The sequence below is a fragment of the Nasonia vitripennis genome, chromosome 2 (genome assembly GCF_009193385.2).
Source record: "Nasonia vitripennis strain AsymCx chromosome 2, Nvit_psr_1.1, whole genome shotgun sequence".
In the NCBI taxonomy this organism is placed as follows: domain Eukaryota; kingdom Metazoa; phylum Arthropoda; class Insecta; order Hymenoptera; family Pteromalidae; genus Nasonia; species Nasonia vitripennis.
This window is the reverse complement of record NC_045758.1, coordinates 33668839-33689866: the sequence shown is the minus strand read 5'-3', so window position 1 is coordinate 33689866 and position 21028 is coordinate 33668839. Positions and strand designations below refer to the sequence as shown.

The 21028-nt window shown below is 44.4% G+C and overlaps 3 protein-coding genes across 8 annotated transcripts; 1 reads left to right on the top strand and 2 right to left on the bottom strand.

Annotated features, from left to right (window-relative positions):
* Positions 1–7: 7 nt before the first annotated feature.
* Positions 8–20982, bottom strand: LOC100120826 (lysosomal-trafficking regulator). Of its 6 annotated transcripts, XM_016981744.3 has the most exons (26): positions 20645–20982; positions 12750–12918; positions 12593–12678; positions 11701–12131; positions 9366–11636; positions 9222–9290; positions 8994–9148; positions 8669–8916; positions 8426–8595; positions 7806–8333; positions 7622–7726; positions 7084–7548; positions 6785–7003; positions 6510–6706; positions 4678–6439; positions 3935–4601; positions 3531–3865; positions 3236–3459; positions 2744–3150; positions 2602–2668; positions 2237–2528; positions 1986–2162; positions 1459–1913; positions 1150–1388; positions 792–1070; positions 8–688 (listed from the first exon to the last, which is right to left on the bottom strand). In XM_016981744.3, exons 2-26 carry the CDS (start codon positions 12822–12824, stop codon positions 487–489), a joined length of 10125 nt encoding a protein of 3374 aa, XP_016837233.1. In that variant the 5' UTR covers positions 12825–12918; positions 20645–20982; the 3' UTR covers positions 8–486. The 6 variants fall into 6 exon arrangements, with proteins under 6 accessions (XP_016837233.1, XP_016837229.1, XP_016837232.1 ...); XM_016981740.3 differs by having other exon boundaries at positions 1459–2162; XM_016981743.3 differs by having other exon boundaries at positions 1459–2162; positions 6785–7000.
* On the top strand, positions 14306–17830 carry LOC100120852 (palmitoyltransferase ZDHHC23). Its single transcript, XM_001604400.6, has 3 exons — positions 14306–16860; positions 16937–17113; positions 17189–17830. The coding sequence occupies exons 1-3, from the start codon at positions 16328–16330 to the stop codon at positions 17379–17381; spliced, it is 903 nt and encodes a 300-aa protein (XP_001604450.1). The 5' UTR covers positions 14306–16327; the 3' UTR covers positions 17382–17830.
* On the bottom strand, positions 17604–20778 carry LOC100679857 (trichohyalin). Its single transcript, XM_003424120.5, has 3 exons — positions 18889–20778; positions 18599–18797; positions 17604–18521 (listed from the first exon to the last, which is right to left on the bottom strand). The coding sequence occupies exons 1-3, from the start codon at positions 19584–19586 to the stop codon at positions 17877–17879; spliced, it is 1542 nt and encodes a 513-aa protein (XP_003424168.1). The 5' UTR covers positions 19587–20778; the 3' UTR covers positions 17604–17876.
* Positions 20983–21028: the final 46 nt, after the last annotated feature.

The following is a 21028-nucleotide window of genomic DNA, read 5'->3' as shown; positions in this document are numbered from 1 at the left end:
AGTAACATTTTTTAACATAGTTTCATTAATTTTATTGAAATATCGCGCAAGTACAATAAATACATTTCATCAAATTATATTACATTTTCATAATTTACATAAAATAAATGCATTTATGAAGTAACTAGTTTCCTAAGTATATAGAATGCAATATAAAAAATAATGGTTTGGTGAAACAAGTTAAAACAAGACTGAATACTAACTTATAAAAACAAACAATTAAAATAATACTTTATGTACTTTTTGTATACTTAAAATACATTTTGATTCATGTTAAAATATACGTGGTTTTACGAGACCAAATATCTTACTCACGGGTATTAAAATTTAATTTTTTTTTTTACAAAATCAGAGCTCATTTCTGCTACTTATCAAACTAATTATATAAAAACAGAATTATTAACAATTCATTAAATTTTAAACATACTTCATAATCAACTTTATAATCTCTGACGTGATAAAAATGTATAAATATATTTGTTCAATTTAGAGAGTCGTAAGATTAACAAATTTAGGAGTGCCATTACTTAATTTTCGAGCACCTTCCCAAATAATAACTGTACAGTCTTCTGTTGCAGCATACAAATGATGTTGATCGCATGACCACGTTATTGCAATTATTCCACCGCATCCTTTACTACTACTCGATATTTCGCGAACCAATCTCAAATCCCAACTGCTCCAAAGTCTGAAATATATATATATATATATATATATATATTTATAAGCAACGTTATTTGATGCTTCAACGATGGAATACAATCGATAAAGAAAAGTTAAATTATTTATACCTGATTACGCCGTTATCTAAGCCTGTTGCTATTACGTTCACAGAAACACCTTCAACGGCATTGCTGTAGCAAAGTGCAGTTATTTTGCTTCTTGAAATTACAGAGCCAACTAGTTTTGCGTTAATCGTATATACTTGTAATTCAGATCGGTTCTCTGCATCGCTAGCTGATGAACTTGATATTTGATATACTACTGCGATGTCGCCAAGAGTCTCACTGATTGCCATCGAAGTGATTGGACAATGCTGATCTCGAGAGATCGATCTAACGTAAGTAAGACTGTAAAGACAAAAGAGTTATGATTTTTTGTAATCTAAAGATGCGGTATATCTGATAGTCAAACACTCGGCTGAAATACCTGTTCAAGTCCCATATTACAAAAACTCCTTCGTTATCGCCCGAAACGGCGATGCTGAATGCTCGAGACAATTCAATATTGGTAATTCGGTTTCTGTGAGCAAGTAAAACAGATGGCGAAGCAGGACTAAATTCTATTTTTCCAGCTATGCTAACGCTGCACGCGTAGACTACTATTCGACCGGAAACATATCCAATCCAAAATTGCCCACAGTCCGGTGAAGACTTCATGATGGTTACCTGAAGAAATTTCATAGTACAGATTGAAGCAAGTCTCAATTTAAATGAAAAAAATATCACTAAAACTTACAGGGTCCAATCCAGAAGCCTTTATAAGTGGTCTAGGTGGTTGTTCTTTTTTCGTTTTTAATCTTGCGATTCCGTCAGTGCTATTCCAGGAAGCTAATCCCGCCCCCATTATTGAGGTGCTACTCAACATACTAGCACCTCTATCTTTGGAGTAGGCGAGTATAAGCGTAGTGCAGACGGGTAATCCAAATACATCCCCGGTTACTAAAGGTATGAGTGACGCGAGTAAAACCCTGTGCTTGTGCTTCCAGCAAACGATTGGCTCGTTGCCTGGTGCACCGACGTAATTTCCCCATTTTATACCTTCGACGCCCTCGATAACGGGAGGAATGTTGGTAGGAGTTGAGAGGGTCATATTTTGAATCGGCAACGGATGGGAAGCCCTGAACAGTTGTGCTGGCGTCTGGCCATACGTCTTGACCATGGTCTCCCACGCTTGTCTTTCCAGCGGATCCGCTATTTGTTCAACGTTGAATCCGTAATAAGTGGCCGGGTGGAAGACGTTAATTGCTTCGACTGCTGGCTTACCGGTTTGTCTGAATCCAAATACCAAGTCTATCCAAAATGGCAAAACTTCCCGGACTATTTCAGATTCGAGAGCAGCTCTGTGCGCTAAAATGAACAACCTAGCGTCTCCGCCACACCAGTTGGGCAATTCCACATCTCCAACTCGGTTTCCGTTCTGCCTGACACCGAAATTGAAACCTAAAAATTATTTTAATTTATGAGACCTCCTTCGGACTTGAAGTGTTTTTTTCAACGAATGATCATCGACGAACCTTCAAAATTCAAAAGGAACTCTGGCAAGTAGAAAAATTCAGGAATCAATTCTTTCACGTCGGTCGTAGAATCGCAGCTTGTTAAACGCCACGTGGTTGCCAAAGCGTGAAACGTTCTGTCAGGGATGTCAAAATTATCGTCTTGATAATTGAGGAACATGCTTGTAAATGGCGGAAGACGCACCAAAAAGTGCAAAACAGTTCCCGAGTTACTGTAATGAGATCCATAGTGGAAGGGCTCTTGATTCAATGCCACCAAATTCAAACCTTCAGATAACGCTTGTTTCAGGTACTGTGGGCGGGGAAAGTGCAAAATTTTAATTATTTTTTCATTAGAACGAAGATTAAAGATAAAAGATACGTACGTTATAATTATTTATATAATGTTGCTCATTTTTCTTATCTTGGACCGCCATGGGACGCCTGAAATTTCTGAAAAGTTCATTAGTAGTGTAAGCTTCATAAATAATTCCTTTTAAATTTAAGTGAGTCAAATAATAAACTTACCTATAGATCGTTGCATTGGTCAAGTCAATTTTCTCACTGGTGTAATCGGCAAGTACAAAGGGGAAAACGGGATATTGCATCAGATCGTTGTAAGAACGACCAGCTAATTTATTTAGGCAAGTGATGTACTCCCAATTCGTGAGCGTGCCGCTTCGCCATAAAGCTAAAGCTTCTCCCAAATCGTCTCCAGGGACGCGTCTCGGCAAATTGCAATTCGACAGTTCCAATGCAAATTCGTCTCGCTCCTTGGACGAATTAAAGGCTAACAAATACGTTCTGCCTGTTATCAAGAAAATCTCTATGGCTCTCTCTTGAAGCTGGTATCTCCGTCGATGAAGCTCCCGGATGTCTTCTAATCGCCAGGCTGACCCCCCGGCCATTGCTAAATCTACACCACCTAAGGCTATCTAAATTGGAGAAAAAAAGATACTTTCATCAATCGCACCTATTTTTCGCGATAACGTTTTGAAAGCCAACGTTTCGATAACTTACATCTGTTTGGAGGGGCATATTCGGATTTTCTGGAACAAAATAGAAGCAAGTTTCGCCGATCAAAGCTTCGCCGGCTAATTCTGCTTGCGGCGTGACGACGCTCGCTTGGGACATCTTTCGGATTCTCTCCGTTGTGTGCAGTCTCTCGATCAAGGCAGTTGCGTTTGCATCCTGCTTCCCGTTGGTGAATAAGTAGGATAGCGGAGCTTCGACATTGTTCGCTTCTGTAAAAAAGAAAATTATTGTAGCAGGTAGCAAGGATTATTTTAACGAAAAATGCTGGATATGGACTTACCTAATTTGTTCGCATACTCCGGTAAAAAGAATCGTTTATCGATGTTCAAATGGCATCGTTGTAGTCTAATTCTAACTCTGGCTGGACCCTCGGTTGGATCGAGCTCCCAGCTTGTCGGGTAACTTCCTGGGAAGAACCAGGGGGCCTTCTCGTGGGTTAATCTCTTAGCCAGATCTCTCCACTTGGCCATTGCTTGAGCTTCCAGGCCCCTGCAGTGCTTTAATCTCTCCATAAGTACTTTGCGCTCCCGATTTTGCTCTTCCACTACCGTTCGCGTTATAGCCATCGCACTTTCCGTCAACTGTTTGGCCAGCGGTTCGTATCTGTTGCAGAGTCTGTCGAATTCAATGAAAAAGTTAATCGTCAATTCTATTTCCATGCCGTTGACTTGCTTGCTTACTCACCGTTGAATGGCAGGCATTTGACTTTCAATCCAGATGTCCCTTTCCTTCATGAGTTCGCGGCGTAACAGAGAAAGCTCTTCCAGCCAAGTTTCAGAGTTTCCTTGCTCGATGCCCCTGGCCAGGTCCCAAATTTTAAGCGCTTCTCGCAATTCCGCACAGATGCGGGCATCGGCGCTCGGCATCTCGTCCTTCTTTTGCAGCAAGTCCCACAAAAATACACTGAATTTTTGTTCAACCTGAGGATGAACCTCCAACAAGGTGGATAAAATTTCTCGAGCTTTCGGCTCCTCGGTCAATGAGCGGACGGCGTAAACTCTGGTACTGTTGTTCTGATGAGGGCTCATCAGCCAAACCATGATCCTGGCTGTGTTCTTTCTCAGCGCAGGTTTCACGGACCATGCGTTTATCCAGTAAGTCTTTTTACCTAGTGGACTAGAAATACCGTGTAAAAGAATAGAAAATAATCTTTTGGTCAACTGCAGTTCACTGGCTGAAGGCAAATCGTCGGCAGTCGTAAGAAAATCAACGGCTCGATTGAGAATCAATCGGAATCGTTCGTTCAGCTCTCCCTTTCCTGGCTCGCGCATCGTGTTCAAGTTCACGTGCAGACTTCCATAACTGGAGGAACGAGAGCCGTGGTCGCTTTGTTCACTCGACGTTGTAAGGGCTGAAAATTAGAAAAAAAAAAAAATTAGTATACTTGTCCGTGCAACGTAATGCTTTTGCAGCAGATGATTGCCTACCGTTGTTCATGTAGGATGACGATGCCAAATAAGAAGCAGTACTCTTCAAACGGAATCCGGAATGGTTGGACACCTTGGCGGTAAGGATGTCTAATTCTCCATCGAAGAGAGCGACTTGAGCGTCCCTCACTGCAGTGACGCAAACTTTGCTCACACCGCATTGTGACCTTTCCTTCAACTCTGTATGATTGAGTATGACGTGCATATCGGTGACGGCCTGCATGTGATGACTTCCAGGAGAGTCTAATAACTTTGTCGCGATAGCCACTAATAAAACGTGCAAGTCTCGAAACAGGGAAGCGGACGGACTTATGTGAGCAGCGTTCACCAGTCCCCGACTGAGAGATTCCATTAGGCCTTGCTCGAGTAAAATTCTCAAAGCGTTTGGATTCCTGGTGACTAGGTCGGTGAGAAAAGCAACTAGAGGTCTGGCGACGTTCAAATCGGTAGCGGCGGCCCTTGGAATCATCGCCAAAACAGGCGGCATCGCGGCGAGACTTGGACCCTTCAAAGCCAGGTTTTCCAAAGTAACGACCAATGGTTCGCTACCCGCGTACAACGAAATTTGATTAGCAAGATGCACGAAGTACTTTTGCTTGATGAACCGGTTGACTTCTTCGTCGGTGGTCCGCTGCAAGTACACTTGTATGACTTTGATCAAAGCCGTTCGAACTCTGGCGTCGGGATTGTTTGACAAAACTAACAAGAGCTCGACTCGAAGCACGTGCTTCAGCACAGATCCAACTTGACTATCGGGTAGAACTCGGAGAGCGTCTCTGAGGAGCAATAGTAAGCCTTCGCACACCAAACCTTGACAGACTCTTTTCATATCGGACCAGACCGATTGTTTTTCATTCGTCTGCTTGTTCGAGCCTTCGCTCGCGGCGATACCCGAGTCTTCTCCGGCACTCGTATCTTGTCCCTGCGACGACGTATCGTTATCCTGCTGTATTTTATCTACGTTTCGATCCTTGAGCGCTTGTTCTTTCTGTATTTGCACGTTTGTCAAGGCTTTGTTCAATTTCGTATTCTCAATGGCACTACTAATGGACTCGTTGGACGAGCTGCCAAGTAGGCTCTTTCCAGAACACGATTTCGCCTCTTCCAAAGGTGCCAATAAGAAATACATGTTATGTCTGGAGTGAGTGATGTACGTTTCGGAAGCCTGATGAACGAGCACCAGGTAATCCGTGATCGAGACCAGATGAGGAAACTCTGGTGGAGCGCCCATGAGCGCACGAATCAGTTCTACTACGGCACTGCCTGTAGTGGGATCCAATGATACGTTGACCTCTTCGTACATAAAGTGTTCCTTGCACATAACGAGTATCGTATCGACGATCCGAATACGATTCAGTTGGGAAGCGTTGAACTCTCGTTGTGGATGCTGATCCCTCAATAGAAACAACATTGTCTGAAGTAATAAATTCAGTGCGTCGTACGCAGCCCAAGTTCTCCACGCCTCAAGCGCGCATTTGATCAATTCAGGATCGGTAATAACCGCTTCGCTGTGCTGCAAGATTAGGTGGTTCTTTGTACCGATATCCTTGACGAGGATAGGACAATCGCATGATGCGTCAAGTATCGCCTTGAGCATGTGCTTGCCGGCGTAGCAACGAGGTGATTCCAAAACTTTTAGAAGAAGAGAAACGCCCCCCTCTGTTCGGTACTGATTCAACATTTCCGAATCGCTGCGAGCCAAGTGCAAGACTACCGAGAGCGCTAAAGCTTGCTCTTCCTCGGTCGAATTCAGTTCTACCACCTGTGAGTAAATATTTCAATTAGAACAATCGTTTTAGAAAATCTGGGCGAGTTTAAAACTTTTGACTTACCCTGGCAAATAAGTACAAGAATACAGGGACTCCGCCAATTAAAGCAGCCGATGATACAAGGCCTTTGTAGTGTTGGCAATGTATGTGCACACTCATGATTGGAAGAACAGAAAGTGGCGGTTGTTGTGATACTCGATGTTCTGGTACAGAGACCACTCTGAATGCGGGCTGGCCAGGAAAAAGATTCTTAATGGCGGCTGTAAAGGTCAATCATCGTCGTCGTTATTATTATGCTTTTAAAAAAAATTGAGCAACCAGTTACTTAAAAATGTTACCATTAGTGTTAGCGACTGCTTGAGGATACAGGTGAACAATGTTAGGATTCTGTGCTTCGTATATCAACAGTAAATTGTCCTGTAATTCGGTCAAGTGAGAATTGGTTGCATCCATTACCGAGTCCCAGTCGATTTTCGTATCGGATATTTGGACTTCCACAGCGTTTCGTGTTTCTCCATGCGTTTTCTTTCGATTGCTATCGAATTTTCCAACATCTACTGATAAAAAGTCTTATGTATTTTGTCTGTATTAAATCCAGGTTTAATTTGATGCAAAAATAATCAAATAAAATACCAACCATATTTCCGCTCCGCGAATCCATTTAGTGCTCCCGAAGTTATGAGCGGCGCAAAATCCGGTTTCATGTTACTTATGATGCAGTCAGCGAGATTTGTAAAATTAGGACCCAGACTCGCGACGTACAAGGCCGTTTCACTGGTAAATACTGGACATCTAAATATCATTAGGTTACTAAGATACCAAGCCCCAATGGCACTTGGTCCCATTTGGCCGAGAAGAACACACGTAGTTCCTGGCTTCCTGATCAGAAGTCCATCGAAAGGTAACTGCGCTTTAATATTTATCCAACCATCTATCCAAATCACAACCTCAACCACAGCACTGTGCTTATTCAGGATTGTATCGTTGAAATTCATAGCTAAATGATGCCATCCTCCCGACGGTAGAACTCCGTGTATCGAAGTTTCCGAAATCGTACGATTTGTTTTGTCGTCAGGGCGGGTCAACCTTAATATGAGCTTATCTAGGAATGTAAAATAATCCGTTAATATCGAGTGTTTTGCGAATTTTTAAGATTATTGAGTTCGTTTGAATACCAGATCTTAAATCGAGCCACGTTTCCAACACTAGTGATTCAAATCCAATAGATATCATGTGAAGTATGGACGTAGGCGTTGGCGGAGAAGATGAACCAACGATGACTGTAACGTTTACAAAAATCTGAGATTAGGTCTAATGAGAAACAGCTTTTTTTTAAATGTATTGAATGCACTAATCTACCTTCTCGACTCCAGTTGTCGGAAAGCACACCCCAGTCGGATAAACTATCGCTCTCAGAGTCGAGCAGAGGCTTTATATCGCTCATCATCTGTAAATTTCTACAACTGGTCGTCACACATCCTCTTTCAATTCGCAGCCATAGCGAAACAGAGCAACCGTGCAACCAAACCGGCCAAGACATCTCCGAACCGATAGGCAGACAGATCGCGTGCACGGACCATGGACTGCATATCTCCAAAGCTAAATGCTTTTTTCTAAAGTTGTTGACTAGATTTTCCGCTTTTTCAGAATTTCTGTAATCGTCGTTATTGATTTTCGTAGCGACGGGTACATTGCACGTCACAGGAAAAGACAAAATGAAATTCGGCTGCGGTTTCGCTTTGAGCACGAGACGAAAGAGCGGCTCCAACAGAGATAATAAAGGAGGCGAAGACACTTTGAAAAATGCAAGGTAGGATACCAGCTCCGTCGGAGAAATAGACTGCATGGCCAAAAGGGTAAAGACTTCGAGCGCTGCATGTTGTAAATCTGGGCAGATGTAATGACAAAGCTTATGTAACGAACACTTGCAAAAAAAAATAAATAAATAAAAAACTATTACTTGAATATAAATTACGTACCTTGATATTGGAGTTCTCGGCTTTCAAGAATTTCTTTAAAACCTTGCAATATTCTGGTGATTGCACCAGTTCCAGCTAACGAGGCACAGCTTAAGGCACTTTCCTTACAAATGACTGCCACTCTTCTCAATCCGTTCGTTACTATAGTATTTCTTTCTTCGTCTAGGCCTCTGCAGATAAGAGTTTAGACTTAGTCATGAAAAGATATACAAACATACAAGCATCAACAAGATTACAACTTACTGCTTAGCAAAACAAATTAAAAGATCAATCGTTAAAGAGCAAAGAGCAGGATGAGCATTAGCATTTCCTCTAATTGTTTCAGGGGCTCTGCCAAAGTGATTAATTCGCTTCGATAAGACGTCTTGAGAATTTTTTACAGGCACTTCGATATCAGCTTCGTAGCCGTCATCGGCGGTAACGTATTCTCCGGTACTGCTATCGTCGGCTTCACCCCAATCCGTAGAAATATCCATCGTCATAGTTGACAGCTAAAAATTCCAAATGCAAAGATTAATGAAAAATACATTATTGTGGCTATATTGAATTCACGATAACGAGAGCATACCGTGGTGCGACTCTGATGAGGAACTGTTTGCTCTTGACTAGGTCTTAACATGGATACTTGCAGAAAAATTTCGACCAATGCGCTAAGGCCGCGACTCAGTTTTACTTTAGGGTCTAACAATGTATCGGCAAGAATCGCAACTATATTATATTTAGCTGAAATACATACACAATCGTTATTGTAAAGCAAGAATTCTCAAAGATTCGAATACAAGAAGTGAGATCATACTTGAAAAGGAAGAAATTAAACAGCACGTGACGACAGCTTCCATCACTCTGAGGGCAAATTTATTTTTACCTGAAATGACGAGATAATTAATCAGTGAAAATCAACTTTGAATATTAGTAAAAGAAATATAAGTAGCAGCATTACCATTGAATTTATCGGTGGCGATAGAGATGGCTAACGCTTTCGCGAGAAGTATCAGTTCATCGAATATCGGGTGATTGACTAGTTCTGGTCGGAATTGGGGACTGCAAAGTACGACACCAGCCGCAGCTCTCCAAACTCCGCTTGCTTGATGAAAAGCCGATTTCTGTTTCAAGCTTTCCTCATCATTTTGACTATTTTCGTTCTCATCGGCCACTTTTTCCAACAAATTCATAATGGCGTTCGTTTCTTTTTCCATAAAATCGAACAAAGCTTTTGCGGCAGGTCTTGCATTTTTCGCGCCATCATCATTATTTTCTTCGTTGCATTCGACGTTCTTGATCTCCATGATGACGGAAATTTCCAAAAGCGCGTAGACGCTCTTAACGAAGGCTTGATTCGAAAGTAAACTTAGCGCTTCCTTCAATCCGCCTAGTTCCATAAATTTTTGAAACATGGCGGGATTGACAATCAGACTCGATATAGCTGATAGGCAAGATTGTATGAGAAACTTGAGGACAGAAAATTCAGCCTTGTTGGCCTCGAACATGGACTTCGCTTTGAGAAAGGTTGGGTAAAAAACGCGAAAAAGTAGCTCTTGCTTGACAGCGAAAATCGAATGAGGCGTGACTTTCAACAAGTGCCTCATCATCGCGTGGCACAGCTTGTTATTCTCCGGATTCAACACCTCGACGTAGAGCTCCAAAAAGTCCCAAGAGTAAATGTTCAAGGCACTGCAGGAATTACAGGTGTCTTCGGCATTCGGATAGCCGCCCAATTCCTTGAAAACCGTCCTCTCGAGCAGGGAAACGACGGGGCTGTAGGCCTGGCAATTGGCTTTCTTGAGGAAGCATATGACACTGGCGAGCAGGAACTTTGGCGGAAAGCAGCAACAAGTGCCGGTCATCGTCATGACTTTGATCAGTCTGAGTTGCAGCTCGGGGCTGAAGGCGTGACTCTCCTTGAGCAGCGACGTGAAGGTCGAGAAGAGAGACGAGATGGAGCAGACGGACTTGGACAAGGAAGCTCTGGCGGTGACGACGTGCGCCGGGTCGGAAAAGTACGGCACGCCGAGCACGTCCGCGTGATGATGCGTCTCGTTGCTCTCCTGCTCGTGACAGATCTTGTGCTTCGAGCGCCTGCAGTGGTTGATGTGACTGAGCTCCTGCCTCGTGCGCTTGAGCGTACTCATCAGCATCCCGATCATGTCTATGACCTTCCTGGCGCGGTTGAGCGATTTGTTCGAATCGGCACTGGGTAGTTCGACGATGGCCAAGATGGTCCGCTCGACCAGTTTTCCCTCTTGGCTCTCGGTGAACAGCTGAAACAGCTCGAGAAAATCTTTGAACTTGTCGGCAGTGCCCCTCTGCTGCAGGAGGAAGTAGAGAAACGTGATGACGGCGTGAATCGTGGCGAAGATGAACTCCTGCAGCAGGGATCCCTCCTCCGGGCTGGTCCCGTTGGGAATGGGTTTGCAGCAGGCGTCCTCGAGCAGTCTGAACGTCATAGGCAGGAGGCCGTTGTGAATGACCGCGGTGGTCGGCTCGTCGGCCTCGAGAGCCCGCTCCAGGCTGCTCAGCATCAGTCGGGCCGCGGCGGCCTTCAAGGTGGCGCACTCCAGCCCGGAAAACGGCACGGAATCGTTGGCGAACTGGAGCGACCAGAGGGTGTCCAGGGCGAACTTGAGCACGTGCATAGCCGGGCTGGACTCGGGGCGCATCTCCTGCTCCTGGAGTGCCAGAAGCAGTTGAATGATCAGAAGGCTCGACTCGTACTGGGTGATGCCGCATTCCAGCACAGCCTTGCTCCGCTCGTCCAGCATGTCCTGGGGACTGGTCTTGCGCGAGCCACTGGACGAGCGGGACAACCCAGAGGACCTCTCGTGATCGTTCACTCTGACGTTGAGCCGAGCGTCTCCTTCTTCCGGCGACAGCTGCCACTTCCTGGCGAGCTCGTCCTCGCTGCGAACGATCGAGGTGAAGTACTCGAAGTCCATGGGGTTCAGTCGTATCTTGAGAGCCATGGAGCGCGAGTGATCCATCTCGCTCAGCTGCTCGGACTCGCTGCTCTGGTTCTCGCTCCAGGACAGCTGCGCCTTGCTCAGGTCGTGCTGCAGCTGACTGTTGTTGGCTCGCTGGTGCAGGTAGCTCTGGGTGCAGGAGCGTCGCTTTCTCCGGCGGCGATTCAACGACTGGTCTTCCCCGCCCTCCTTAACGCTGCAGCTACCCTTGCCGAGCTTCTGCCGATCTCGGTCCTCGTCCTTCAGCTTCCTACCTAAGTTGGGCGAATCAGAGAAACGTTTAGATCGGCGCGCGAATCAACGAGGGCCTGCACCCACCATTGTTCCTCCTCCTCCTCCTCTTCTTCCTCCTCCTCTGCAGCGTGATCGGCAGGGACTCGAAGCTCTCGTCGTTGGTGTAGAGGCTGATGTAGGGATTGGGCGTCGGTGGAACAGAAGCTCCCGCCGGTTCCTGGTCCACCTGCTGCGAGGAGAGAAGCGGGTAGAATGCCAGGAGCAGGGCGACAAGTTCCCGGGCACAACTGAGCTCCCGCAATCCCAGATGCTGGAGGACGGCGAGGCATCTCCATCCGCGCTCTCGCACCAGGTAGTTGTGCAGACCCCGAAGCTCGAGGCCGACGTTGGAACCGGCCGCCCCAATGGACGAGGAGCCAGCAGAGGTTGCCGTCTGGGAGGCTTCGCAGAGCCGGTGCACATCGGACAGCAGTTCGCAGCCGACGAGCGTCGCCACGCTGCCCTCGCCCACGGACCTGAAAAGGAGCTTTTATGCGTAACGTTGTGCCGCGTTTTTTTCTCGATCAAAGATCGTTGAATAAACAACTTCTCGCGAGCACGATTATATGATTGCAGATAGCAGGTATATCTGGCCGGCTCTCTGACGCACGTCATTTACACGCCGTGTACATCGTGCGTTAGATTTACGTGAAAATGATAAACGACCGCTAAAATTAACTTTTTCTTCTGCCCGCGAGGAAATGCTGCAATAACGCGGCTATGCTTCGTAACTTGATCGAGACCGGCAAGCTTTTCAAAAGCTTATCGCGTTCCGCGTGACCCACTAATTAATTGCACGGTGATCGATGCCGTAGACGCGCGGTAAGCGCTTATTAAGTTAGGTAAGGTTCCGATGAATAATGCAGTTGGTTAGATGGTCGCGGAGGGTTATATAATTCGCGTGAGCGACGCGAGCGACGAGAAAACATATACGCACCAGAAGGAAAGAGCATCCTTGACGTCGTGGCCTTCCTTCAGCTGAGCCAATAGCTCGGCTAGAAAGACGTCGAGCCAGCAGGACTTCTGTAAGGAGGAGTACGATTAATTCAGCATGTTTATTTTCGAAATTTATAAATCAACGCGTATGTCCTCACCTCGTAGCTTTGGGGCTCCGCATGTATGAAGTGTTCCCAGAGAATTCGCAATTTGTTGTTCGAGCTCGAAGACATCGCCACATATCAGATATCTTTCGGTTGCTCTCCTCGTACGTTTGAACTTTTCAAGCCGCCGTCATCTGCGCGCCAAGCGCATGATTCTATGTTACTGCAAAAAAAAAAAAAAAAAAAAAAAAAACGAAAGAGAAAGATGTCAAGCTCGTATAATTATATAATCGAGTTACGGGACGTAAGGGTTCGCGACTCGGCGACTGCGCGGATTAACGTCATCATCTTTCGTCTTATTCTTCGTCTTAGTCTAATTAATCAATTATAGGCTTAATTCTGTCACTCTTTACAGCGTATTAAGATCGGTGGAAGAGTCAAATAATATAATAACAATAACAGGGGTGCGCTGCACATCATCGTATGCACATATATACGAATGTACGGAATGATTTAAAAAAAAAAAAAAAAACAGCTTAATTGACGGACGCCGCGATATACTGCGCGCTGACAATCGGGAGAAAGAAGCAAACAATAAAAGCCGCTGTATCGCGGGAAGAGACGAACAAGTGTACAAGTATAAGTCGAAGAAGAAAACAAGACGCTGCGTTATACATTGTAAATTAACGTCATAATTGCATTGCGGAAATTTTTGAGAATACATATAAACCCGCGCACAGACGGAAGTCGAAGGGAGGTCAATTCTCGGATTAAAGTGCGTGTGTGTGTGTGTGTGTGTATATGTACACAAGACGAGAAGAATAGCTATTTTTCCGGCCTCCCGATCGGCTCGGAATCAGAGAGCAATAAATCACTTATACGTCGGTCATGGAAAGCTAGCCCGCGCGCGATAGAGCTAAGGTAAAAAAGGGTGACGAGGATGTGCAAGCCTCTCGAAACAATGAAACCTGCTGAGCGCGAGTGTATAAAAGCGTTGAAAAATTGAGCTTGAAAGTCACCTGTGACGAGGACCTCGTTATAGAACGCACAGTCCACTCAGCGATCGAGAGCAGCGCCGGCGATGAAAGCCCGCGCAGTCAGCAGGGAAAACTGAATAGGAGCCAGCCGCGCATTATACATATATATATATATATATATATATATATATAGATATATATATAATACGAAAGCGAGCGCGTTGTCATCATCTCCTCCTCCCGTGCCTTTTATCTCTCCGTCTTTCTCTGCGTATACAAGTATATACACGCGACGACTATAATATCTGCTCCTATACTCGCCTATTCACTTAGCGCGGGTTTGCCACAGAGAGTCCGATGCACGAGTTATGTAACTGGCCGCCCCCACCCGCCTTTACTTATATATATATATATATATATATATATATATATACATTCCTCATTGACCAGTTTTGCGCGGCTGCGCCGGCGTCCTCGTGCCGGCTTCTCTTGGTACACCATCATCGCGCTCGCGCTACTGTGTCAACCTGACAAGCTTATCGAAGCTTTCCTCAAAATATATCTCTCGTCTATAGTCGGCGCACACGCGGTATCTCTGCTCGACTTCCGACTCGATCTTCGTCTTATCTTTTTTTTTTTTCACACACGGACTTTCTTATAATAGGGTTTCGTAAATCGAACGCGCTATTACGTCGTTATCGCGCAAACCCGTAAGTCGCGGTTAATTGCACGAGCTAAACGATGAACCGCAGCGTTATACGATTGTAAATGACGCTTTACGAGAGCGGCGCGCGTCTTCGTTAAAATTACGAAGGCTATAGTTATACGCAGCGCAAGCCTGTAAACCTTTATCAGGCCTATTCTTATCGCCGGCTCGTATCGGCGTGCGACGATATGCGCGGAGAAGCGCCCACTAACAAAAACAACGAGAGCGAGAGAAGGAAAGAAACGAACGAATTTTATTTCATTTGCCTCCCGAGATAGTTTTCTCGCACGGACGAGAAAATCGTTGGCGCATCAGTTTGGAAAAAAAAAAAAAAAAAAAAAGAATTCACAGCCACGAGTCCTCGAGATAAGTACGATAGTACGCGAAGACGTTCCATTAGATATTATGTCACCGCAGTCTGCGAAGGACGTAGTTTTTTTTTTTTTATAGAATTAAGCGAAACGTTACGTATCTCGCTTATAGACGTTTCGATTCATAAAGACGTTGAGAAACAGCCTTTTCCGATATATTCGTGCGGCTGCTCATTTCAATTTTCAAAATCCGATCGCAGCTCGCTTTCGCAAAAGTAACGGACACCCGTGTCGTAACTCCGGCTTCTTGAGTTGCGCTCGCTTTTTGCTTCGATGATCGCTTCCGAGTAATAGAGATGATAGAACTTGCGGTTTCTGGCACTTGGCACGTTTATCGAAAAGCAAAAATGTATATAGGTATCATTTTTCGCGCGTCGGAGAAAGAGCAACGTACTCAAGCGCTCCGCGAGTGGGTAAGTATAACCCCATGTGGACACAGAACAGCTGATATGATCTCTCTCGAAAGAGTCAAGTCTAAGCTATAATAAACAAGCCGGGAGCAACGCACTCTTCCCAACAGAGGTCGCCCGCTGTTACGATTTTTTGTCGATGCGCGAATTTTTGCGAAAATTCATAAATACGCTCTTATCTCCTTCAAACTTCTGATTCTAATCTCTCTAGTAATGCTGGCGCCTAGACTGCTGTGATTTCGCGAACAACTAATATTGAATAGTGCAAATATTCTACGACAATGATTGTCTAGCCAAGTGTATACAACGTAATTCAAAGAAATGCGATAAAGTTGAAAATGTTCTCATTATACGTACGTATAAACGCGGGCAAAACTGCACTTATCCGTATGTCCGAGTCGCCTCTGTAGGTATACGTGTGTTTGGATTCGGCGAGTACTGAGTAGTGCAGGTTATGACTCCCCGTCAGCAATTGTCGTTCGTCGTATAGACCGCGTTCAAGACTCACGCACACACGCTACACCACACCCCCCCCCCCCCCCCACCCCCCGCACTTCAATCCATGATCGCTGTGTATTATGTACGTCAGTACAGCCGGTCTCTTGTTATACATCTAGTCCACCTTGCGCGACTCTGTCGTGTGTATAGAAAGTATCGTTATACAAGCCTATAGCCTGCAGTCGTATGCACACGTAGATTAACACTGCGGCTTCTGTGTCGTGTTACACTCGTTCTTAGGGCAAACATTGACTCCGCAAGGCCTTCTAGTTATTCTTTGGAAAATTACTCGCTGCATTTATACCAGTGATATGGGGATATGTATTGGCCTACCGACGACAGCGAGGTACCTATACGTTGGAAATGCGATTGATATTATTGATGGATGCCGAGTTTAGCGCAAAGAGTCGCACGATGTGGACAGTGAGCGAGAAGTGTTACGCAGCTGACGTCGAAAATTCGATAGCTATCAGGCGGATCGTCTGCTACTTTTAACTCGCTCGAGTTCATCATTGCCAAATCTGCGAGAATCAGTCGAAGAGGATTTTCGATTGAGTAAGCTATATACTCTATAGTAGTATGTCGTTCGCGAGGAGAGCGGCTGCTTGCGAACCTAACCTCAAAGTTCGCCTGTGAAAACTTGTGTCGCCGTCAACATAATGCAAAGAACATGAGACTTCTAGGAAGGTTCTGCTGCTGCTGCTGCTGCAGAGAAGGCAGCGTCAGACGGATCTCTGTCGATGCTGTAATACCGCTGTTCACAGTGCCATTGTTGACTGTCATCGCTGCCCAAAATCTCGTCTGCACGATTCTCGTATTTCTAATGTCGCCGCCGCTCGTCTACTACATCTACCGCAACTTTCTTCGTTTTCTCATGCGCACGAAATTTTTCCTCATGTGGACCATCAGCAGTGTTCTCATGCTGATGGCTATATTCGAAATAAGCGTCGTGCCGCTGCTGGAAATTCTGCCGGAGGAGAATTACGTTTTCATGGCAGCCGTCGTGGCTGGACTGGTTTGCGGCTACAAAACAAGACAGAACGCCGATCAAGTGGCCCAGGAAGACTTGCAGATACAAGGATTGGAACTCGGTGAGAGCAGCGATGATATTTGCAACACGTGCAAGCGTCACGTTTTGCCGAAGACGTTTCACTGCAGAATCTGTCAGACTTGCATCCTGAGAAGAGAGTATCATTGTAAATGGTAAATCTTTCGACGACACTTGTAATATCGTCCTCGATCTGTTTGTGTAAAAATATTCCAACGATTGATCTTTCAGGCTGGATTGCTGCATAGGAGGCAGTAATTTGCGCTGGTACATGGGCTGTCTATTTTGCTCGGCTGTGGCATTCATTTATGGATCGAACTTAACAATGACCACCATCTGCCATCCTTTTGTTTTCGTCGGCACGGTGCTTTTACCCGACGACTGCAGCGATGCTTACCATCAATTAGAGTGAGTTGAACTCCCATAAACGATCTATTTCGAATGTCGGCGTAATTTTTAAACTGCTTTGGTTTTTTTTTTCAGCATCTCGATCTGTTTCGTATCGTCCATTTACAGTCTCACGATAGGTTTAATCGTTACGTTTTACTTTTTCTATCACCTGTGGCTGCAGTACCTCGGCACAACGACCAACGAGAGACGGTTACTTAACAATGGAAATGAGCACGACAAAGGCATTTTGAAGAACGTCATTCAATTTTTCTGCTGCAAGTCGTAAATACGAATAAGTCACAGATACCTGTGTGTAAATACGAAGCCAAAGATATTAGCAGGAAAATGGAATTATTTTCTCTGAGGGAATCTCAACGCTAGACCGAATTTACGTTCATCAAACTAATATTGGTGTTGAATAATTAGGATAATCGCAGTTCTATTAGCAAAATAAAACTAACTACATATCGCTTATTGGAAAATGACAAAACTAACTAACGCATCGTCATTTTTTTTTTTGCAATACATGCAATTTTATTACCGTAAATGTAACTGTGATAATTAAAAGGTTATAGTATTATTTACATTGTCAAACGGTGATTACTGACTGGCGAATTCAGCCAATAACGCGTTGTGTAAGAAAGGTGTCAATGACTGTTACTTGTACAATAGTAGCGTAAAATTTATAAAAATACACGTACATCGATATTCTAAATAATACTATTTAATAAACAATTAACTATGTTTTAAAAATACTTTGGATGTTTGCATTTGAAACACCTCAGCTCGCAATGTCCAAGGACCTTTTCGGGCTCGGCGAGTCGGGTATGAATTTTTTTATCAAATCTCTCCACTCGTCTCTTCGTTGCTCTCTCTCCTTTATGTCTTCCGACATCGACGTGTACTGCTTCCACATCGTGAAATAAATTAATTTCAAACGATCTTCGTGACGTTTGATAGCTACCGCTTCTTTTTCCTTCATTTTCTTTCTAAGCTCGGCACAAAGCGCTTGCCAAACTTTTACGTACTTCGCTTGTATCTTCATGTCGGAAAAATCCGTGGCAACTTGATACTTGAGCTTTATACTCAAAGCGAAAGTCTTCCAATCGTCGAAGGCGTACCACAGAAGATTGTGGCGATGCATTTTGTTGGCCAATTCCAGTTTGGCCTTTTGTTGCTCCATCCACTCCTCTTTCCAGGCGAGAAACGTTTTCGTCAATATCGTTTCCACGTAGTGTTGGTCGGCTCTCTGCAAACGCTTGTACCTCTCCTCCACGAGTTTATTCAGCGGCTCCAAGACGTATCGGCGGAATAAATATCTCCTATAGCACCTATCTGCAAGATATTCCATGTGCTGGTTCTTCTGGATTTCTTTCAGACGTCTCTCCTCTTGCTCTTTGCGAATTTTTTTGATATTCTTCATCGCCTGCGTTCGATCACAAACAAAGAAGTCGGTGTATACTTTTCTCGTTAGAAGGTCTACTCAAGTTTACAATCACTCACTTGAATCTGTTGCAGACGTTCCTCCTCTTCGGCTTTTCGCCGATTCATCTCCTCCTTCTTTTTCTCCTCTTCTCTCTTGCGCTGCCGAATCTCTTCGGCTTGTTTCAATCGCTGCTTTCTGGCTTCGGCACGTGCCTCCATCCTCATTAGAAACCTCGGTGGACTCGGGATTCGTGGAATCTCGGTCAAAGTTTCGTCCCTTAAAAAAAAAACAAAAAAAAAACAACTATTTATGCACATCTCGTGCAATCGTAATACGTCCTTTTTAAAAAAATTTCGTAATAACAAACCTGCAACCCTCTTCTCTCATCAGATGAATGATGCTCCGCCTAGTTCGCTGATCGCACTGAGTCAAAGCCTTTTTAGCGACACTGATGGTCTGCTTACTCGTTTCTTTGGTCTCCTTGTCGATCTCCTTCAATTTCATGTCCTGAATGCGCTTGCTCTGCTCGGCCAGCTTGGCCCTTTGTTCTTCGATAATGACCTTCTGAACTTGGAGTCTATTCTGAACGCAGGCTTTATTAGTAGGCACATCGTTCGACTTCGCTCTGACGCCTTTGACTTGCGTTTTCTTATTTATCACAGCAGGCGGAGCACTTTTCGATTTCGAGGATCTTTTCAGAGGATTGTCCCGCTTCTCGTTGATGGCAATTATTTCCTTCTGCTTCTCGGCAATCGCGCTTACCAGTAGCTCTATCTTTCTCTCGTTCAACGTCTTAACGTCCAGCCTGGAATCGGCAATTTTTCGCATCGTCATCGCGCGATTGTACCAAACATCGAAGTATCGTTTGAGCGTTCTCGACGACGTTTTCTTTTCAATGGCAAGTCTTAACTCTCGTATTCGGCCCTCTTGTTGCGCGTGTTGCCTCAGCGCTTGGAAAATCGTCCTCAAGCTTTCCTCGCTTGTTTGTCTCGGCAGTCCCGGTTTATCTTTGATTGTCACTTTAATCACGTCCACGTTAAACGGCTCGATAAAGTTTTGCACCATTTCTTCGCTCTCTTTCTCTCGCTGTCGATAAACTTGTAAATTCGAAGTCACACGTCGTTCGAGCGCCTATTTTTATCGAATTTTCACTCGAGCGATAATTTTTCTATTTCTCGTAACGGCGTACGCACAGGTAATGTGATAACAACCCTGTTTACTCGCTTACTTCCGTTGTTATGGAGAGACTGAGTATAGAGGGGATTAGGATAAAATATCAGACTCGTCGCGAGGGGTGGGGGAGACTGTGGAGAGTACGAAAGGTGTAAATGATCACATGTACATAATATGTACTTATATATACGCGGCTACCTACGTATGATAATCGACTAGTTAATTTTCGTTCACAATTGATCAACGAAATTGCGTTAATTTAGCCAAAATTGCACTTTAGCATCAGCCAAATGAATTATCGATTGGATTTATTATTAATCTTTTGAAATTCCCGTTTTTTGCCTATTTATCATTGTTTATTGGAGATTGGAGAGAACGCAGGGAAGTCGTCGAAAACAGCGTACAAAAAAACGTAATAACAAAGTGAAATTTGCACGAGTAATTTTAAGCTGTCATTTACTCTCGCTGAACCTAATAGGGAAATACTACTATTATACTTTCGAAAGAAACGAGATAAAAGCTTATTTTGTTGGTTATACGTGCGTATCAAACGCTACGGATCAGTTAGGCTTCTTATAACCTGTACACACGACTGTCGAGTGCTTATTGTTTCGTATTGTTAATGTACATACCTATGCAAGTATCGCAAGCAGTAGCTTAATATCTTAAGCGTGACTGAAAGGCCGTATCTCACTCGAATCCTATTTTTTTATGGATAGAGTCAAATGTGTCGATATCAACATTGGATAACGTATAAACGAGTGTGTATCGAATTATTAAGCAAATTATAAAAATAAATTGCTCTTACGCGTTCTTATGCAAGAGAGATCAATTAATAAATAAATTGAAAAGCAATGATCGCGAGATATCGTCCCATCAATAAAATGCTTTATCTCGCAGTCCATAAAGCAAGCGAGTGAATCTTATCGAAAGAAATCTTTGCATCCTACCTGAATTTCGAAAAAGTGCCTGCCGCACCGATGACAATACTCGTGCGGACACGAACAGGTGTTTCCTTTCTCTCCTTGTTTATTTCCCCGTCGAAATCGATCTTTATGGCACGACTGGCGAGGACCAACAGCTCGTGTAAACAGATAAACTAACAGTAATAAGTACTTCAACGATATATACACACTGAGAGACTGTCGCTGATATAGGCGCTCTCTAGTGACGTATCTTACGATGCTTCCTTTTTCCTCCTCGCGATATATCTGTATAGATCGCGATTCGCGGAGAGCCTTCTTTAGAAGCTTCGACAACGGCCACGGAACCGTCTCGGGCGCTGTTTGACAACAGCTCCTCAAAACTCTCAGCTGAGACGTTCGTCCCTCTCT